General features: G+C 43.4%; 8 protein-coding genes across 8 annotated transcripts; 6 read left to right on the top strand and 2 right to left on the bottom strand.

The window, feature by feature from the left end:
- Window positions 1–1,739: 1,739 nt before the first annotated feature.
- FOBCDRAFT_130444 (and other transporter-domain-containing protein) lies at window positions 1,740–3,654 on the top strand (the record flags this gene model as incomplete). The annotated part of the gene is made up of 6 exons (XM_059607868.1): window positions 1,740–1,781; window positions 1,955–2,216; window positions 2,422–2,583; window positions 2,645–2,893; window positions 2,955–3,098; window positions 3,149–3,654. 6 exons carry the CDS (start codon window positions 1,740–1,742, stop codon window positions 3,652–3,654), a joined length of 1,365 nt encoding a protein of 454 aa, XP_059464350.1.
- A 673-nt stretch (window positions 3,655–4,327) lies between these two features.
- On the bottom strand, window positions 4,328–5,427 carry FOBCDRAFT_178068 (uncharacterized protein; the record flags this gene model as incomplete). Its single annotated transcript, XM_054703649.1, has 2 exons — window positions 4,328–4,503; window positions 4,578–5,427. The coding sequence occupies 2 exons, from the start codon at window positions 5,425–5,427 to the stop codon at window positions 4,328–4,330; spliced, it is 1,026 nt and encodes a 341-aa protein (XP_054559624.1).
- Window positions 5,428–5,986: 559 nt separating this feature from the next.
- FOBCDRAFT_237591 (uncharacterized protein) lies at window positions 5,987–7,080 on the top strand (the record flags this gene model as incomplete). The annotated part of the gene is made up of 3 exons (XM_059610161.1): window positions 5,987–6,514; window positions 6,576–6,808; window positions 6,954–7,080. 3 exons carry the CDS (start codon window positions 5,987–5,989, stop codon window positions 7,078–7,080), a joined length of 888 nt encoding a protein of 295 aa, XP_059464351.1.
- A 266-nt stretch (window positions 7,081–7,346) lies between these two features.
- On the bottom strand, window positions 7,347–8,032 carry FOBCDRAFT_130218 (RmlC-like cupin domain-containing protein; the record flags this gene model as incomplete). Its single annotated transcript, XM_054703651.2, has 2 exons — window positions 7,347–7,390; window positions 7,498–8,032. The coding sequence occupies 2 exons, from the start codon at window positions 8,030–8,032 to the stop codon at window positions 7,347–7,349; spliced, it is 579 nt and encodes a 192-aa protein (XP_054559626.2).
- A 752-nt stretch (window positions 8,033–8,784) lies between these two features.
- On the top strand, window positions 8,785–9,655 carry FOBCDRAFT_198007 (uncharacterized protein; the record flags this gene model as incomplete). The annotated part of the gene is made up of 2 exons (XM_059608898.1): window positions 8,785–9,245; window positions 9,472–9,655. The coding sequence occupies 2 exons, from the start codon at window positions 8,785–8,787 to the stop codon at window positions 9,653–9,655; spliced, it is 645 nt and encodes a 214-aa protein (XP_059466887.1).
- Window positions 9,656–9,990: 335 nt separating this feature from the next.
- FOBCDRAFT_129977 (NmrA family protein) lies at window positions 9,991–11,005 on the top strand (the record flags this gene model as incomplete). The annotated part of the gene is made up of 2 exons (XM_059607862.1): window positions 9,991–10,257; window positions 10,325–11,005. The coding sequence occupies 2 exons, from the start codon at window positions 9,991–9,993 to the stop codon at window positions 11,003–11,005; spliced, it is 948 nt and encodes a 315-aa protein (XP_059466888.1).
- Window positions 11,006–11,768: 763 nt separating this feature from the next.
- FOBCDRAFT_178071 (uncharacterized protein) lies at window positions 11,769–13,446 on the top strand (the record flags this gene model as incomplete). Its single annotated transcript, XM_054703653.2, has 4 exons — window positions 11,769–12,116; window positions 12,163–13,062; window positions 13,190–13,276; window positions 13,417–13,446. 4 exons carry the CDS (start codon window positions 11,769–11,771, stop codon window positions 13,444–13,446), a joined length of 1,365 nt encoding a protein of 454 aa, XP_054559628.2.
- Window positions 13,447–16,153: 2,707 nt separating this feature from the next.
- On the top strand, window positions 16,154–18,358 carry FOBCDRAFT_114867 (uncharacterized protein; the record flags this gene model as incomplete). Its single annotated transcript, XM_059607727.1, has 2 exons — window positions 16,154–17,053; window positions 17,828–18,358. Coding segments are annotated over 2 exons (1,431 nt in total), but the record flags the coding sequence as incomplete, so codon positions are not given.
- Between the last annotated feature and the right edge of the window lie 212 nt (window positions 18,359–18,570).

Here is an 18,570-nt window from a genome sequence, read left to right on the forward strand (position 1 = left end):
CAATGCCCTTGAGCCCTGATTTGGTATTACCAAGTGGGCTCTAGCCTTTGCTTAAACCATCAAGCCACAAGCCACAAGACTCAAGACGTTAGAAGGCCGGATGCATCCGGTGGGACTGGCTGCGGGGTAGCGGGATTGGTGCGAAGGCTTAGTGTCCCTATGAGATTCCTGTTTATTTGGCTATGGGTTATGCAGTTCTCTAAATAAGTGCTCCGTGGATTAGTGCTACTTGGGTAGGGTCTAGAGGCCGACCCCCCGTGCTTTCCTTTCTACCATAGGTGCCCATGCATTAGGCACAGGAAGTAGGCTAACTAGGTAAAGGGGCGGGTAATTGGAGAATAAATTAGACATCGTATTTTTATATTAAAAAACAAGTTACTCCTTTAGGCCCTAATTAGTAAGTATATTTTTATAATCCAAGATAATATTGAAAGAATAATAGAGGATTTATTTTTTGTTATTAAAATAAATTAAAGTTATTTTAATTCTTAGAAGTAGTACTAATAGTTTAACTATAAAACTAGGTTTTATCTAAGGTTTATACCTTTTGTTTAATTTAATATAGCTTTGCCTATTAAGAGATAAGAAATATTTAAATTAGATTAAAGTTTAGAGATATTTAAATATACCTTTATGGCTAGTTATAAATTTAAAAAAGAAATAATATTACTATTAATAATATAAAGAGGGTTAAAGAAGATATAAAATGAATTATATAATAAATTTAATAGATTAACTAAATATTAATATATTATTAATATAAATAGAGGCCTTTATTATTATATACTAACTTCAATATTAATAAGTAAAATAATTATTATTTAAATATTTATAACTTTAATATAAATATTAACTTATATAAGTACTAATATCTTAAACTATTTATTACCCTAAGTTAAATATAATAAGCTTAGATTTACTACTTATATTAATTATATCATTAAAATGTATAATATATATTTTATAATTAGATAATTAATTATAATAGTTAGAAATACCTATTTTAATAGCTAATTACGGCTTGAAAATAATAGTAGTGTATTAAATATTAAGGTTTCCTATAACTTATATTCACCAAGGAACTTATAATGCGGGTAGTTGGTCAGGGCTCACCCAGGCCCCTTGCCTAACTCTCCGTCGCCCATCCGTTCTGCCTCCTCATATGCAAGTTGACCGCAGTGGCATTGCGTCCTAATTTTAAACTAGCAATGACCAAGTAAGCTCTAGCCAGGTTACCTGGCCTCGGGTAATCGGAAGGATAGAGGCTTACTAGCACTCAGCTGCCTGGAAAACAGAAACACCCAGATGCAGTGTTACTATATCGGATATCACCACCGTGATGAATGTCCTTGCCGCCCCTATTTGAGTCTCGACCTTCGATAAATTATAGCTGGGCGCTGAGTAAACCATGTTCCCAGCCACAAATTTTGAGGCACTAGCCGACCGGATGGATCCGGTGGGACTGGCTGGCTGCGGGGTAGTTTGATAGCCCAGCCCGATGTTCCCCATGGGGTTCCTCTTTGTTTGGCCATGGGAGTTATGGAGATCCCTAGATCTCACTTTGCAGGTGTGCTACCCCTAAAGCATTAGTCTGCAGCAAGGCCAATAAATAATGTACATAAGTCATAAAATTTCTTTCTCAGACCAAATCACGATAACGACAAGTTGACTTTTATCATCTCTTGGCGCTATATGCTTCTTCTAACAAACTCTGTCAACCTCCAGTAAAGTTTGCGATAATGGCGAGAATAGCTGAATCAAAGTCAGCATTGAATGTCCTGGTATGTTAATGATAGAACTTAGCTTTGATGCCCGTTACATGTCGGAGTGGGTGCGAAGAGCAGTCGACCATGGACTACGCACTGGGGAGGGGGCAAACAAAGGAAGAAATAAAGGAAGACATCAAGAAGTCACGTTTGAGACATTTTCAACATTTTTTCTAACCTCAAAACAGATTATCGTGTTTGTGACTCTCGGTTCTTTCTCATATGGATACTCCGCGTCGATCATCGCATCTACGCTCGGACAGTCTCATTTTATATCCTACTTTCATCTAGACCCGGCTCATGATCCGAACGCGAATGCTTTACTAGGAGCTACCAATGGACTATTCCAGACCGGTGGTCTCTTTGGTGCATTACTTATCGGTTACTGCGCTGATCATTTCTCCCGAAGAGTTGCCATTATCATTTCATCAGCGATCATTTGCATTGGAGGTGCGCTTCAAGCTGCAAGTCAAAATATAACCATGTTCTTGATCATGCGTTTCTTTACTGGGATAGGTGTTGGATTAATCGTTGGCGCTGTTCCTCTGTATCAGTCCGAGATTTCCCCCCCTCACTCACGAGGTTTTCTTGTTGGTTTGCATGGTGAGAAGTTTGTCTCGTTTTTAAACCATTCTCTACTTACAAAATTCCTTAGGTGTATTGATTGGCACGGGATATTCGATTGCCGGCTGGGTAGGGTATGCTTGTTATCCATTGAACGGAAACCTTCAGTGGCGCATCCCACTGGCCTTACAGGCCGTTACGCCAGCCTTACTATTGATCGGAACTTTTCTACTGCCAGAGTCCCCCAGATGGCGTATGTGCAGCCGACTGAATCTAGTCTGTTTCTGTTTTGTTAAAAGCTAATTGATGGCCAGTTCTTCAGAATGATTACCCTGATGAAGCCCTTGTTGTACTCAAGCGCCTCCACGCTAACGTGCATGACTCGGAATTTGAGTTTGCAAGAAAGGAATTTCATGATATGCAGCAGCAACTCAACCTCGAAAAGGCAGTTGGAAAAGACTCATACCTGGATCTTCTGACCGAAAGAAGTATGCTCAAGCGGGTAGCTGCTGGGTTTCTAACCATGTTCGGGGCTCAATGCACAGGGACCTTGGTAATCAACAGTATGCAAAAATCTCGTTCAACTTGGAATCATGTGAGATCTCTAACATTGATTATTGGCAGATTATGGCACTGTCCTTTATTCTAATGTTGGTTATGAAGGACGCATCGCCATCGCCTTCACGGCCGGTTGGGTTACCGTTTCCATTGCCGGAAATGCCATCACGGCCATGTTTGTGGATAGGCTAGGAAGAGTCAGGTTTATGAGTAAGTGTTTCCTACGAAGCTAAGACTAAATCTGACTATCGAATGATAAGTCATTGGATTCAGCGGCATTGTTTGCGTCCTAATTGGCGAAATTATCTGTTTGGCCCTGCTCGAGAAACGGCAAAGCTATGGCCTGTCCATTGCCGCGATTGCATTTCTATATGGGCATATCGCTTTCTTTTCATCATGCATTGACGCGACAACTTACATCTACGCCTCTGAGATTTTTCCGACCCACCATCGGGCCCGAGGACTCAGTCTATCATTGAGCGGCCTATTCCTCGCCAGCTTATGCTTTACACAAGCGGCCACATCGGCTTTAGCGGCTATCTCGTGGAGGTACTACATTGTGTTCACAGTGACGTCGGCACTCATGGTTGTCGTGCTTTACTTATACTTTCCGGAGACCAAGGGGCTCTCTCTAGAGGAGGTAGCAAAGCTCTTTGGAGATGAGGTAGCTACCGAGGTATCGGCTTCGGATTATGGTGAAGGCGGTCCAGAGGCAAAGCCAATCGAAAATCAAGAGGTGGTCTCTGAACACTGTGAGTCTGCGTGACCACAAATGTGGTGGCAACAGGGCCATCCCTAATTGAGCCTGAGCGAGGTCGTTTAGCCTGGGCGATGAGCAACTGAAGGATTTATTTTCTCTCATTCTTTTCAAGGGCAACTGCATGCCATATTATAAGGGCAAAGCTATTCAAAATATGATATGAGAGTTGCGGGGGCTTTATTGAATTGACTAGAATGCTGTTTGAGTTGGTCATAACATAATACATCTTTAGCCGCTAAATGCAGGGACTTTTCATCTAACTTAAGACATAATTTGATGATTACTCTCTTAAATCTTTATCAGCACGTAAGGCAATGTAGAGCATTAAGATCGAGTTCGGATATTTTATCGTTCTTTTCTCTATCGTATCCTATCCGCCTGGGAAGGGGTCCCTGTTATGAAGAGCAATTATAGGACACTGGACTCTGTAAAGTAAGGATGTTAAAGAAGGCAGCGGGTGGAGTTGGTGAGGTCTGCCGCCATGGCTAGAATATTATATCATTTGCTACTAAAGCGGATTTGAACATAAACGATAGACTTTTAAACATATGGGCTTGGTTTAGGAGCAGACTTCGCCAAGTTTGCTAAGGGAGTTGGATTTCTTTGACATTCTATACGACATAAGATAGACTTCACTTATTATTGGGATATCGCGTAGTGAACTGTAACCAATGGCTTTCTAAAAGAGGGCCAACGCATTCGGTGGGCTCCCTACGCTTCCCGGAACGTTGAGAGGCACGCTTGTGAGCAAAAACGAATATCGGCCCAGCTCCTTGCATTTTGCAGATAACTCCCTCAAATCCCAGAGCTCACCGATATGTAGCCCAAAGAGAGACAGAAAATACTGATGAAGAACTAGAATCATGTGTCAAAAATGTTTGTCTTGAAGAACATTACACAGACTGTAAGGATGAATCAATATCACATACCTAGTTCATGGATTTCTCCCTCGCTCCCGTCCTCTCTTAGAGGTGGAAGAGCCTCAAATGCAATTGCATCGCTAGCAACCGCTGAGAAGCGCTTGTTCCAAAACCACCTTGCCGTTTGTTCGTTGCCGTCCACCCCAACAGCCCTGTGTGTCGCAAGGGCTTCCACCTGTGCCTCAGGGGTGTTAATTGAAGAAATATCCTCGGTAAAACCTGTTCGTATGATGAGAATATCCCCATGCTTCAGAACCGTTCCCTGGTGTTTCGCCGTTTTCTCTAATTCTTCAACAGTGATGCGTTTATCATCAAAACAGCTGAAGCCAACGCCCATGGCTTGCGAGTATGCACGGTAATCGAGCAAGACACCCCGACCAACAAGGCCGCCGCGGCCGTGCCAGTGATCGAGGGTAGGAAGCTGGCATGACTCTTCTTTATTTGCAGATGGCTGCTCGAGACTCTTCACAGTGGGCTTAAATCCATTATAGCTGGTTTGGGTTTTCTGGTGTTGATAATGAACCAAGGAATCCCACTGAGACGAACACTGAGTATTGAATTCAACCTCATCGTCAAAGCCATGATGGCCGCCAGGGCAGTCTTTTGACAAAACCTTGTGCTTCAGGCCTTTTCTGTGGAAGCCTGGCTTGAATAGGGCGCCCATGGGCCAGTTGAGAGAAACAGAGAAGCCGTCGTAGGCTTCCCTGTAAGCTTCCTGGACCACAGATGGAGTCAGAAAGTTAAGGCATCCTAAGTAATCTTTCTTGCCGTCCTTGTCGAAAACCCCCCATGCGCAGCCCTTGCGTATGCCCTTGACAGGGGGGAGAGAGTCGAAGTCTGGAACCGAGGGGTACTCCATTTGAATTCGGATAAGAAAGAAACCAATTTATAGTGGTGACAAACTGAAGAAAGAAGAGTAGAAGGGGCAGTCAAGGAGGGTTGGGCATCAAACAGCCTGTCATAGAACCTTGTTGGGGACGGTACGTCATTGATGTATGCTTCTTGAATTGAGAATAAAAAATGGCAGCTAAGTTGAGATAACCACCCCACGGGGTTCCCCAGATTGCCTCAGTACGACACCCCGCACCTTTCTTCATCATGTGACGAGAACAGGTGCGGGTAGAAATTTTTGTGGCCGTTCTTGACCAGGTCTATAACGCCACCAGAGTTGTGTAAGCCTCGAGCGAAAAATTGCCGAGGGCCTAGACCGCAATTTTGTCCACTTCCACCGGGTCGGCAGCTTCCGGTGGAAGCTTGATGCATAGACTCCAACGCTTAAATCCAGATGAACGACAGAAACTGCCTGGAAACTCGAAGATTGATAAGAATGCCTCTAGAATGGAAGGCCGACCTTGGGAAGCCCATCCTCGTAACTATTACAAACCTCCCCGCAAACGTATATTGGACCTTTAAGAAACATGCTTCAAACAGAAGCCAGTCACAATATGCTGGCAAACGTTTCAAATGAGATATCCTTACCAAGAAACATGACGCTCACAACTCAGAGCACAACTACTCAAAGACCACAAGAGGCATATCCCAAGGCACAGTCAAATGATAACGCGAAGACTGCTACCCTGCAGCCTCGAGCGCCAGTTCACATGCCAGTAAGCAAGCTCTTTACGATCCATGGACGAACAGCGATATGCACTGGAGTAACAGGTGGCATTGGAATTGAGCTATGTGTCGCGTTGGCCGAAGCGGGAGCAGATATTGTGTCCATTCAACTTCCTAGGGACCCAGCTGGACCCCGCCTGCAAAAAATGATAACTGGACTTGGTCGGAGTTTCAAGTCCTTTGAATGCGACATTGCTGACTCCAGTTCACTACGGGCCTGCTTCATTGATATTTGGGCTGCTGGTGTGCAGCCTGCCATTCTCCTCAACGCTGCAGGCGTCAATCAGCGAGGGGCTATGGAAGACCTCACAGACGATGACATAGACAAGGTGAGTGGAGCCATATTGAGTTCGCACGGGAATCCATAGGTCGTCACTAACCACACCAAAGGTCTTCGCGATAAACCTTAAGGCAAGCTTTGTGACCTGCCAAGAGTTCGCCAAGAAGTTATTTGAGCTTGGAAGACCAGGAAAAATAGTGAACATTGGATCTATGACATCGTTCATAGGGATGTTCAATGTGTCGGCATACGCATCTTCTAAAGGAGGTGTGCTGCAAATGACAAAAGCTTTCAGCAATGAACTTGCCCCAAGGGGAATACAAGTGAACTGCATCTGTCCTGGGTATGTTATTCACCTAATACGTACATGTGTTTTTAAGAACATGATGACTAACACAGAAGTTTTACGTGTTAAAAAGTTATTTCAAAACGCCTCTTACTGAACCGTTGGTAAAAGACAAATCTTATAATGACTTTATTATGAGCAGGACACCAGCTATGCGGTGGGGTGAACCAAAGGATCTACGTGGCGCCTTAATTTTCCTTGCAAGCCCAGCAAGCGACTTTGTAACAGGCGTTCCAATTATTGTTGATGGTGGGATGTTGGGGAAGTAGAAATCATCTTCTAAGTAGAATTATAAAATCGTTAAAAAATAACCCTTCTCTGATAATAAAATGTTATAACTTACCAGAAAATATCTCTATCTTATTCTACTAAGAGGGTCATTCTTAGCCTATATTATAAATATTTCCAGAAAGTATATCTGTTAAAGCTGTAAACAATTGGCCTCGACGTTATTTCCATGCAGTGCTACAAGTACTCACTAAGTAACCCTAAATAGTTGTAAAGCGTGTACTAAGGATAGGACAATAGCAGATAGTCAGATGTTGACATTGAAGTCCGCAGCAACAGAAATGCCATAATCTTTTTATATCAATTAGTCTGTTAAAACTAGTTTAAAGAAACAGACTACAGAGAAACAAAGACATTAGGTCGATTGTTCACACCCAACGCGCAATCTCACTCCTAACGTATAAATTGATCAACAAAATCCTCGCCTAGCCCGACCGCCTTATAATGTACTTTAGCAAGCTCAAGCTTGCTAAAAACATCTTCAATTGCCTCGGGGTTTCCAGCCTGATCAACATAGATGTATGCTCCGGTTACATGAAAAAGAGTAATCATCTCTTCAACTCCCTCAGGTACTTCCAAGGTATGAATATCTCCAGGAGGCTCGAAAGCATAGCTGCCCTCCTCGGCCCACCAATCATGCTCGAGGTAGTGCCATCGGCCCTTCAATACGGTAGCGTGCACAGGGCCAGCATGCCTATGACGTGACAAGATACCGCTTTTCCGAACTCGCAAAAGATTGACGAAGTAGCCTTGGCTGACATTGAAAAGCAAGGGGCGAAACCAAACATCTTTCGTCTGAGGAACCCACAGTTTCTCTTCGAAGTCGAGCTGCAAGGTGTTATGCACCACGAGGTCATCTGCAACGTTTGGCAGTGGAGCACCTTGGTAAGCAACCTTTTCAGGGGCTGGTCGGGAGGGCGTGGAGGATGTCATGATGCTTCTTTCGGTTTGTTCGATTCTTTGATGACTGATAGTGCAATATCTTTTAATTGTATGAGAGGGAAAACAAGGTCAACCATGTGTGCATGAGAATAACTCGAAGGTGATTGAAACAAGTTATATCCTTCAAACCGCCTACGGAAGGTGTTATGTTATACCTGTTCTCGATATGCTTAACACCATCCTTGCATACTCTGTACTTGAATACATAGGAGTCGTTCAAATGCGATCCGATCTCTCGTCATTGTAAACGTCATTTGGCGAATGTCACGGCCGAAACACGAATGCCGCCGGATGCATCCGAAAACGCCACTGAGACGTCTTCTAGCCTTTCCACATCTATATCCACCGGATGGTTGCTCCACTTGTCTACTTGAAGCCCCGATGACCCACCGTGATCCGATTGGATCGTTCTAATGCATGATACTTTCCGGTCCTGCCCCACCACGATCCATCTGCTAGACCCTATTGTCAAGCAGTCAAGCGAGGCTAAGACGGAAAAGACTCAAGAAGAGAAGTGGGACTTTCCTATACCGGATCAATGCGGAACAATCGTAAATAGCTTAGCGTGCCTACTGGCCCTATGAGATTCGTTCTCCTGGGTGTAATAAACTCTATCTATTGTTTGCTGGGTCTAAGCAAGGCGGCAGACAACCCTGGTCAAGATAACATGTATAAAAGCTACGACGGAACATCACCGATATGAATGAAACATGATTATTAACATATGCTATCAACAACCTGAAATGACTAGACTTAGCGGAAAAGTCGCTATTGTAACAGGCGGAGGGTCGGGATTTGGTGCTGGCATTGTCGCCAAGTTCGTATCAGAAGGGTGTAAAGTGGTCGTGATGGATATTGACAAGAGCCTGGCGTCTCAAGCTGCTGCAAAAGCACCCTCGGGAAGCGCTGTGGCGATCAGAGGAGATGTTTCGCAGAGCGAAGACTGGGTTGTTGCCTTGGATACTGCCCTGGTCAACTTCGGCAGCCTTGACATTGTGGTTAATAACGCCGGGGTATTGCACGTGGCACAGCCCTCCATCGACATGGATGAGCACGAATACGATCGTGTTATGAGAGTCAACGTCAAGCAACTTCTCTGGAGTACCAAAGTGGTAGTGCCATACTTGATCAAAAATGGAAAGTCAGGAGCTTTCGTCAACGTATCAAGTATGAGTGGAGTGCGGCCAAGGCCGAACCTGGTATGGTATGCAGCAAGCAAGGGTGCTGTCAATTCGGTATTTCCTGTCGCATATCTGTTTAAAGACAGCGTGCTAACTCGTTAGCTAGGCTACCAAAGGTCTGGCCGCTGAATATGCATCAGCTAAGATCAGATTCAACGCAATCATGCCATCTGTTGGAGAAACGAATATGTATTTATTCCACGAGTGGTCCGAGTTAAAATAAGAATCTCTAATGCTAACTATGGGCAGGAAACCTCTCTTCTTAGGGCATGATGATAGTCTGGAAGCGTGGGGAAAAATGATGAGTTCGATTCCGCTTGGTCGTTTGTGTCAACCTCATGACGTTGCCGATGCGGCTTGCTTTCTAGTAAGCGATGAAGCATCTTTTCTCACTGGTGTCTGTTTGGAAGTAGACGGGGGTCGAGGAATCTAATAAGCGGAATAAACATACTATGGTACTAAAACACCTTACGGATGCTTTGTGCTACTTAAAGAGATACAGGGCACGAATGACTTTGATGTGAGTGTAGTAGCATTGGTTCGGCACTACATGTAGTGTTGGCTGTGGGATTTGTCATGATGTCAGAGAATCGACATTTGTAAGCGGATTGAGGAAGAGGATCTTAATGAATAATCTAGAGAAGATTGAATGGCTTAGTAATTTAATTCAGCCATTAACTAAAGAATAAATACCTGGTTATGTTCTTTGGCAATGCAGACTGTGACTGTACAAAAACCAAACTTTAGACCAATCAATTATTATTCAATATGTCTCATTTTCACAGTGTTGGGATCTTTCCCGCCTCTGGTGGTATTGGAGGTGGTACTGTCAAGCACATGTTAACACGGCTTCCTCCCACCGATCTCATCCTCATCAGCCGCCACCCTGAGAACCTTGCTTCTGTCAAAGCCCAAGGAGCCGAAATTCGTCAAGCGGATTACGACGATGATTCCGCGCTACAGCATGCATTTCATGGTATCGACACACTTTTTTTGATCTCGTATGCCTCCGTTGAGCATGAATACAGATCTCAGGTAAGCAGCCGAACAATCAAGGATTCTCAGGTTTACTGTTCCATACGCTAACCCAAAGAATGAAAAGCGCCACAAAGCGGCGATTGATGCAGCCATACGCAGTGGGGTCAAGTATATCTTCTACGGATCTTTAGGCTTTGCTGGAACACCAGACAGCAAGGAAAGTGTGGCACACGTCATGCAGGCACATCTCGATACTGAGAAGTATTTAGAGACATGTCGACAAAACAACGCTGGCTTTGCCTATACCATTGTCCGTGAGGGTCTATACTCCGAATCGTACCCTCTGTACACTGCCTTCTTTGACCCGGCGCGGCCTCGAAGGGAGGTCAAGATTCCTCACGATGGATCGGGGCCTGGCATTTCATGGGTGAAGAGAGAGGAGCTCGGCGAGGGCACAGCGGAGCTCATCTCGCGGTATGTAACTGAGAAAGAAAAGTTCCAGTGGCAAAACAAGACTATTCTCTTGTCTGGAGAGAAAACGTTGACCTTGGCAGAGACGGTGGCAATTCTTGGCGAAGTCGCGGAGGTCCCTCTTCAAATCAAGCAGGTTTCTGTCGATGAATTCGCTACACAACCTGACGTTTCTCTCAATTTTACCTATCATGGTGCGGACTATTCTAAGCCATGGGCAACGGCCTTTGAGGCTTTTAGGCAGGGCGAAGCATCCTGGGTCTCTCCAATTCTAAAGGAGCTTTTGGGAAGGGAACCTGAAGATTTCAAGACAACTATTTGCCAGTCAATGTAAATAAGGATGTGGATTAAAATATTATAATTCTTTATTTTATGGCTATCTTTAAGAGTATATAAAATTAAAAGAAAATAAGAAAATATTATTAATATATTTCCTAAATACTTAGAATATTATAATTCTTTTTTAAATTACCTTAACTTTATTAATAATTGTAATTATTAAACCTTAAGGCTATTATATTTATTGGCTTATAACTTATAAAAATAAGATAATACTGCTAATTTATAGAATTAATTAACCTAATTAGGCTATAATTCAATACGGTTAAATTTACACCTTAATAGGAAGTTCTTTGTAATAGTAATAACTATTATATAAATCTCTCTAAGCTTTTCTTTCTTAAGGTAAAAAAGTAAGCTGATCTCATATTCCCTTTGCATGTGGATACTGCCGGATACATCCACCGGGAACGAGAGACCCACTGCACAACCATGTGATGTAATATTCTCGGGCCGATAATGTAATAGTAAAGAAACCTACCTTGAGGACAAGCGGCAAGGCTTTAGTTCCTTAGGCAAGGAAGAGGGTAATCATAGCCTGGTTGTAGTTGCTTAGAAATCCGATTTGTTAATTCCCATGCCAGTAACGTTGAATTAAACGCTGTTTAAGACTAATTACCAATAGGTAATAATTGTTACTCTACTAATATGCGGGTAATTTATAAAAAGTCTCTCTATGCTCCTTTTAAAATTTCTTCTTTTAGGTGCTTTACCTTACCTCTTAAATTATTATATTCTGACTATTATAAGAATCAATTATGTCTGCCTATTCAACGCAACGTATCTCAGGCCCCCAGCCCACAAGTCCTATGTCGAAGCCGGCAACAGCATCTCCGGAACAAGATGAAACATGTGAAGAACCACCATGCAACATTGCTGCAAAAAATATTCCGTTCTTTACACCTGCGCAGAATCCACCCGCCGGAACAGCGTTGGAGTGTCAGTCACCTGGAAAGTCTGTCCCAAAGTTATTTACGCCGCTTAAGATTCGAGGTATCACGATGCAGAATCGTATCTGGGTCAGCCCAATGTGTCAGTACAGCGCACATGAGGGCTTTCATACACCTTGGCATATCGCCCATTATGGAGGGATGGCTCAGCGAGGTGTAAGTCAATCACTGTGGAACAAAGAGAAAAGACTAACATAGATAGCCCGGCCTAATCATGCTAGAAGCTACGGCAGTTCAAGCCAATGGCCGCATTACACCTGAAGACTCGGGTATCTGGCTCGACGCCCACATAGATACTCTCCGAAAGCATGTTGAATTGGCCCATAGTCAGAATGCTCTGATTGGAATTCAGCTAGCCCATGCTGGCCGTAAAGCTTCCACTATTGCTCCCTGGTTGAAATCCACGGCTGTTGCGACACGGAAGGTACAGGGATGGCCTGATGATGTCGTCGGACCTACTAGTCAGCCTTTCAGCGAGCATACTCCCAAGCCTCGAGCTATGAATTTACCTGAGATAGCTCAGCTTCGACAGGACTTTGTGCTAGGCACGCAGCGGGCTATCCGTGCTGGCTTTGATGTCATTGAGTTGCATTTTGCACATGGATACCTTGTGTCGACTTTTCTCACCCCTGCTGTTAACAAACGAACAGATCAGTACGGTGGCAGCTTCGAAAACCGCTGTCGATTGGCCCTTGAAATTATTAAGGATATAAGGGCTTCCATGCCTGCAGATATGCCATTATTTGTCCGCATCAGCGCTACTGACTGGCTGGAAAATAACCCAGAGTACCAGGGAGAAAGCTGGACCGTTGAGGAAAGCAAAAAGCTGGCTATTCTCCTAGCTCAATATGGGGTAGATGTTTTGGATGTCTCGAGTGGCGGAAACCACGTATTACAGCAGCCAGTTGGTGGCCCGGGATATCAAGCCCCATTTGCAAAAGCTATCAAGAAAGCTGTAGGTGATACAATGCTTGTCAGCTGTGTTGGTAGCATTAGGACCGGTGACCTCGCGGAGCAGCTGATTGTTGGAAGTAACGACTCAGATGACGTTCCTCTTGATCTCATAGCCGCAGGACGTATGTTTCAAAAGAATCCTGGACTGGTATGGGCATGGGCAGACGACTTGGATACACCGATTACTATGGCGCACCAGATTAGCTGGGGTTTCCGTGGTAGGGCTCAGAAAACATCTCAAAATGTTATGTAATAATATATAATATTAAATTTAGAGACATGTCCTATTCGTTGTCATTTACCCAAAGGTCGGGCCTATCACTTATGTCTACATCTTCATTGGCCAAAAAGATGGCCCAAATGTATGAACAAGGCGCCAAATCACAAGTATGGCGCTGGAATGAGGCTGTCAACTCTAACCATTCCTAACTCAGTATTTTTTTCCAATTTAGTATTAACATACATATATTACAGGATATAACTATATAACCTATATATACAGGGTCTTAGACTTTTGCTCTCTATCATTTAGTAGCGATTAATCTACTGTTGAGATTTCAATCAATGAACTATTTTCTAGTTTACTAGACCTATAAGACAAGCAAAAGAGCCAAATACAATAAGATCTGTAAGAACTATCGCTCCTTCTGAGATCATTTAATCTAATCTAATATATATCCTTCATGAAGGCTCTTAATGTACTTTCCAAACTTCTCCACTTCGGCCATGACTGACTCAAGGTGGTGATAACCAAGCTTCTCCTTACGAAAGGCAGCAAGCTGTCGTGCTGTTATAATCATATTTCAAATCTAGCGACCGTTAAGAGGAGCCTCCGCGAGGTCATTAATTCAATCTCTTATACTCTTAATATCCACATCGAGTCTTCGAGCAGTTTAAGGGTTACCAAGCATATCCATACGGGATTGCTCGTTTGCCTGTTCTGTGCGCTGTAGCTCGAGATTTTCTAGCCGGTTGATGAACTTTTGCTAGACTTGGCGCCTTTGGCCTTCAGAGATCTTTCGTCGTCGATTATAAAATTGATTAGCTTTTGGTAAGCTATAAGGTCTTTATAGTCATCGTCCTATTAGCCCCAAGCTCAGATTATGCTAATATATCGAATTTAATATATATCTTTAAAGCTAAATAACTAGGTTAAGCTATATTAGCCATTACATAGCTCCCTTACTTAATATATTCTATATACCCTCTATTAACTAAGCTTTGACCTAGAAACCTTTTTATTAAGTAATTAAAAGGTTTAATCTAAAAGGTTTAAAATAGAACTTAAGGTTTCCCAGTATATTTTCTTTTTAAGACTATATATACTCTTATAAGTCTTTAAATATCTCTGCTATTAGAATTAAAGTCTAAGCCTAAGGAATTATATTTTCTCTTTAGTCCTATTTAAGCTTTATATTATTTATATTAATAATATTTATTATATATCTTAATTTTCTTATAACTAGTAATTTTAGGGCCTCTTTATTATTTAAGGTATATTAAATAAGATGCCTTACTATATACAGCCTTTAAAGCAGATAGTAATAATTTATTGTTATTAACCTTTATAACTTTTATAAAGAACCTTTTATACTTTTAACTAATAGGATTAGTTAGGAGATATAGAGATAGAAACTAATTATATATATTACTCTACTTTAACCCTAGTTATAATATTCAAAGGTATATAGCAAAAAGGATAACTAGACCCTGACCTTTACCTAGTAATCTCTGTGTTACGATCCCAGCGGTTACATCACGTGTACCCCACAAAGAACTCCACTTCAACACCCAACCAGGTCAGGACCGACAAATACAGGACCGACGGCGCTCCAGGACCGACGACGACCTCATGTCATGTCGCTCCCATACCCTTACCTTTAGTATATAGATCACATTCATTTGCACTTTCATAGACTCGAGCTCACCAGCTATCAATAAAACTTCTTTACATTGATCAAGCCTAACACGCATTGAATCTACCATTAAGAGACGTGACACTCGACAAGCTCAGTACCACGCCCTACGCAATCTGCCAACAATAAACCTAGCACGGCTTAGTTTATCCGCAGTTGGACACCAACCGTCACACTCTGCCTCTGCCTCTTTATTATATATAAGGCTTATATTAACTTTTTAATATAATAAAAGTATACTATCTTATAGTATTAACTAATTAACCTTATAATATATATTATCTTCTTATAGTATTTAAAGCTTTTATTATATTTAATAAATATCTTTCTTTCCTTTAAACTTTTAATTAAATATAAATTTAAAAGCCTCTTATAACATAATAATTTTAAGATATATAAGAAACACCCTCTTAATAATGTTTTCTAATATAAAATATTTATTATTAAGTCTTTTATTTAAATATATACTTTTTTTTTTTTTTTTTTTTTTTTTTTAATTTTTTTAAGTTTATAAACTTATTATTATAATTTTATAAATTTAGTTCTAAGTAAACCCTTAAGAATATTAATTTATCATCAAACTAGAAGCCGTAATATTTAATTTAGCTAAGTTGAAACACAGTACGTGTAAAGCGAATCAATACTAGACAAGTGAAATCAGCCTACAGCGGCTACCCTTTTTGTTGCTAAATTCTGTAATATCAGGGTCTCGAATACGGCGCCATGGCGTAACTTGTGGAAAGCATATTTAGAAGATTAAATAGTGCCAAGCGCTATAACGCACTATTGGCTTCTAGGCTTTGACAGAACTTTCACAGACAGGGGCTAGTGACTAGTCTCAAGCTGAAGTCAGGGGTAGTTTTCCAATATCCAGCAATCACAGAAAAAGACATAATTATCTCCAGGAGGTAGATAATCTGTAATCAATTGGACTGATTGGTCTAATACTCTTGAACTCTTAATGACCATGTTTATAGTGAAAAGACTGTTAAATGCAGCCAAACAACATTCAAATGCGCTTCCTAACCATTTTCATCCAGCAAAAGCGGAAATATTTCCCTTTCAGAGCAGCGGACGAGGCGTTCACTAGTTGTCACCGATTTAGCGGACCCGTTGATTTTAAGTAAATAGTCTCATAGCGTAGAAATAAGGGTCTCGACCGCTCTCTTGGGAAATATCTCGATTGAATTAGGGGCCGAGGTCGCCGAATTCCGCAGCCGGTATCTTCATAAACAGTCGATATGCCGCTGCCCGGGTCTCCTCGCTGCTTTTGCTAACCCTCTCAGCGCCTCTCTTGGCTACTACACTCGTTAAACCTTCGCCATGCGTTCTGCTTTCGCTTTAACGGGCTTGGCTATCTTGTGCAACATTAATGTTGCCCTGGCAGGCCCATGCAAGCCTCATGGTGCGACCAGTCATACCGAAGCAACAGTAACGACAGCTGCCCCGACCACTTCGGAGACAAGGGGACCCCTCGTTGTCAAGAACGTGATTGGTAACGGAAACTTTGCCCTCAGAGACCCCACCAACCCAAGTTACATCCCCAACTACACCGTCGAAGGCCAGGGTGAAATTGTCGAGAACCAGGGTTATACCGGCGATGGCAGCAAAGAGAAGGGTTGTGTCGAGCTGCAAGCTGCCAACAGCCCTCCCGGACGCAAGCGAGCCATTGGAAACATCGTAAGCATTTCTCAACAGCTTGACTCCCTCGACATCATGAAGAAGTACACTGTTCGCTTCTTTTATGCTGTTGTTACTGCCAGCCAGATCAATGTCTGCACCCTAAGCGCTTCTATCGCCGGCCATCAATTCTACACATCGACAATCCTCAGTATTGGAACAGCTATCGACTGGAATACTGTTCTTGAGCAAACCGATGTTCCAAACACACAGGGTGCCTTTTCAGTGTCGGTCAATTGCCCGATTGGTGGAATTGCGGCTATTTATGTCGACTCCATCTTTATGTCTAACCAGGTCACTCCTCAGACGATCAACGATGTATCGATTGACTTTGGTGATGGAAATGATGTTACTACTACGAGTGGGTTACCGGTAGGATCTACGACATCCAACGCGCCAAACAGTAAGGAGAGCACCAAAAGCCCATCGACACAAACCCTGACTTCCACTGGAGCTGATGCCGTCACTTCGGAGATTGCACACCCGACAACTCGTCTTTCCATGGGTTCCGATACCGAGACTTTCCATCCATCAACCAAGTCTGTCATCGGTAGTGACACTGTAACTCACGGTTCTGATGGAGCTCAGACCAAAGAACCTACAAGCGCGACTGGTGAATCGACTGCCTCTGAGCCTACTACACAGAAACCGCCAACAGCATCAGACAGCGACATTCCGACTCTCACCCTGAACCCAACCACTAGCGCCCTGCATCCTTCAACCGCAAGTGACAGTTCCCCCTCGACCGCAAGCTCTTTACCAACTGGCTCGCGTGTCTGCCCCGTAGGAGCCCCTCCACCTGGATACTGCAAGCCTGTGCAGCCAGAAGTAACCCAGACGGTGTCCCTGCCAGGAATTCCACAGCTGTCTGATAATGATCGTCCTACCGCCCCCAGGGCCTGCTGGGCTTTTGGAAAGGCAAAGCAAGGTACATGGGGTCGCACAAAGTCGAGCAACCCTCGACAAAACTCCATCGCTGACTGTGCCCTCCTTTGCAAGCAAGAAGGATCTGCTTGCAAAGCCTTTGCGTTGTACAATTTGGGTGGAGAGACTAGCTGCTGGATGCTAGGTGACAGACTGGGCGTCGTTGGTATTGATCTGAATCAGCAGTATTCTCTGATGTGGAATGATTTCGATTGCTTCGAGTGTCAGGATTGTGACATCAAGAACCCAGCGGATATCGAGACCTCGACCCTCGCACCTTCAACCACCTCTCTTCCAGCAATTATGACTACATCGGTTTCTCCCTCCACCCCTACTCTTTGTCCCAACTGCCATCTCCGAAGCTCACCATCTTCAGACCTTGTCTGTGAGAAGATCGGTAACCTCGGCGCTGTTGATCTCCAGCCTTATGCCAACAACGATTTCGATCAGGCCACTATGCAGACAAACTCGGAACAATGTGCGACTATCTGTTATCAGCTGGACGGCTGTGCTGCCTCAGCTCACGATGCCGCGCGGGGACGGTGCATCTTTTCCAATGTCGCCATGACGAGCAGCGCATTCCAGGAAGCACAGGCTTTGAATGCCCACGATTACATTCTACCATGGAGTTCCCAGGGCTGCTGGTCCTGCTCCAACGATTGCTCAGTTCAGCAAGATACCACCAGCGAGGCTCCTAGCCCTACTGAACATGCCGTTGAACACACGACAATAACCCCCTCACGTACTGAACCTCTTACAACCTTCATCTCTTCTTACGTCCCAACAACCACCGAGTCTGCCATGCCTCAATGTACCCTTGCTTTATCCGATGGATGCACCTTCGATCAGAACAACTATAATTATCAAGACTGCAGTAAATATGGAACTATGAAGAACACTTTTACACTCGGAGACAATGAGTACCCCTGGCAAGATGGTATCAACACTTACCAGAACTGTGTAGCCATTTGCAACCAAATGCCTCACCGCTGCAAGTCTTCCGCATGGGATCAGAACCAATCGGCGTGTGTCTTCTCCTCCAACTCTATCTTTACCTCCGCGTTCACCTCCAACAGCGGAGACGATTCGGATATGAATTGGAGTGACCAAAGTTGCTTTAAATGCTTCTGCCATGA

This window comes from Fusarium oxysporum, chromosome III (genome assembly GCF_013085055.1).
Source record: "Fusarium oxysporum Fo47 chromosome III, complete sequence".
Taxonomy (NCBI): Eukaryota; Fungi; Ascomycota; class Sordariomycetes; order Hypocreales; family Nectriaceae; genus Fusarium; species Fusarium oxysporum.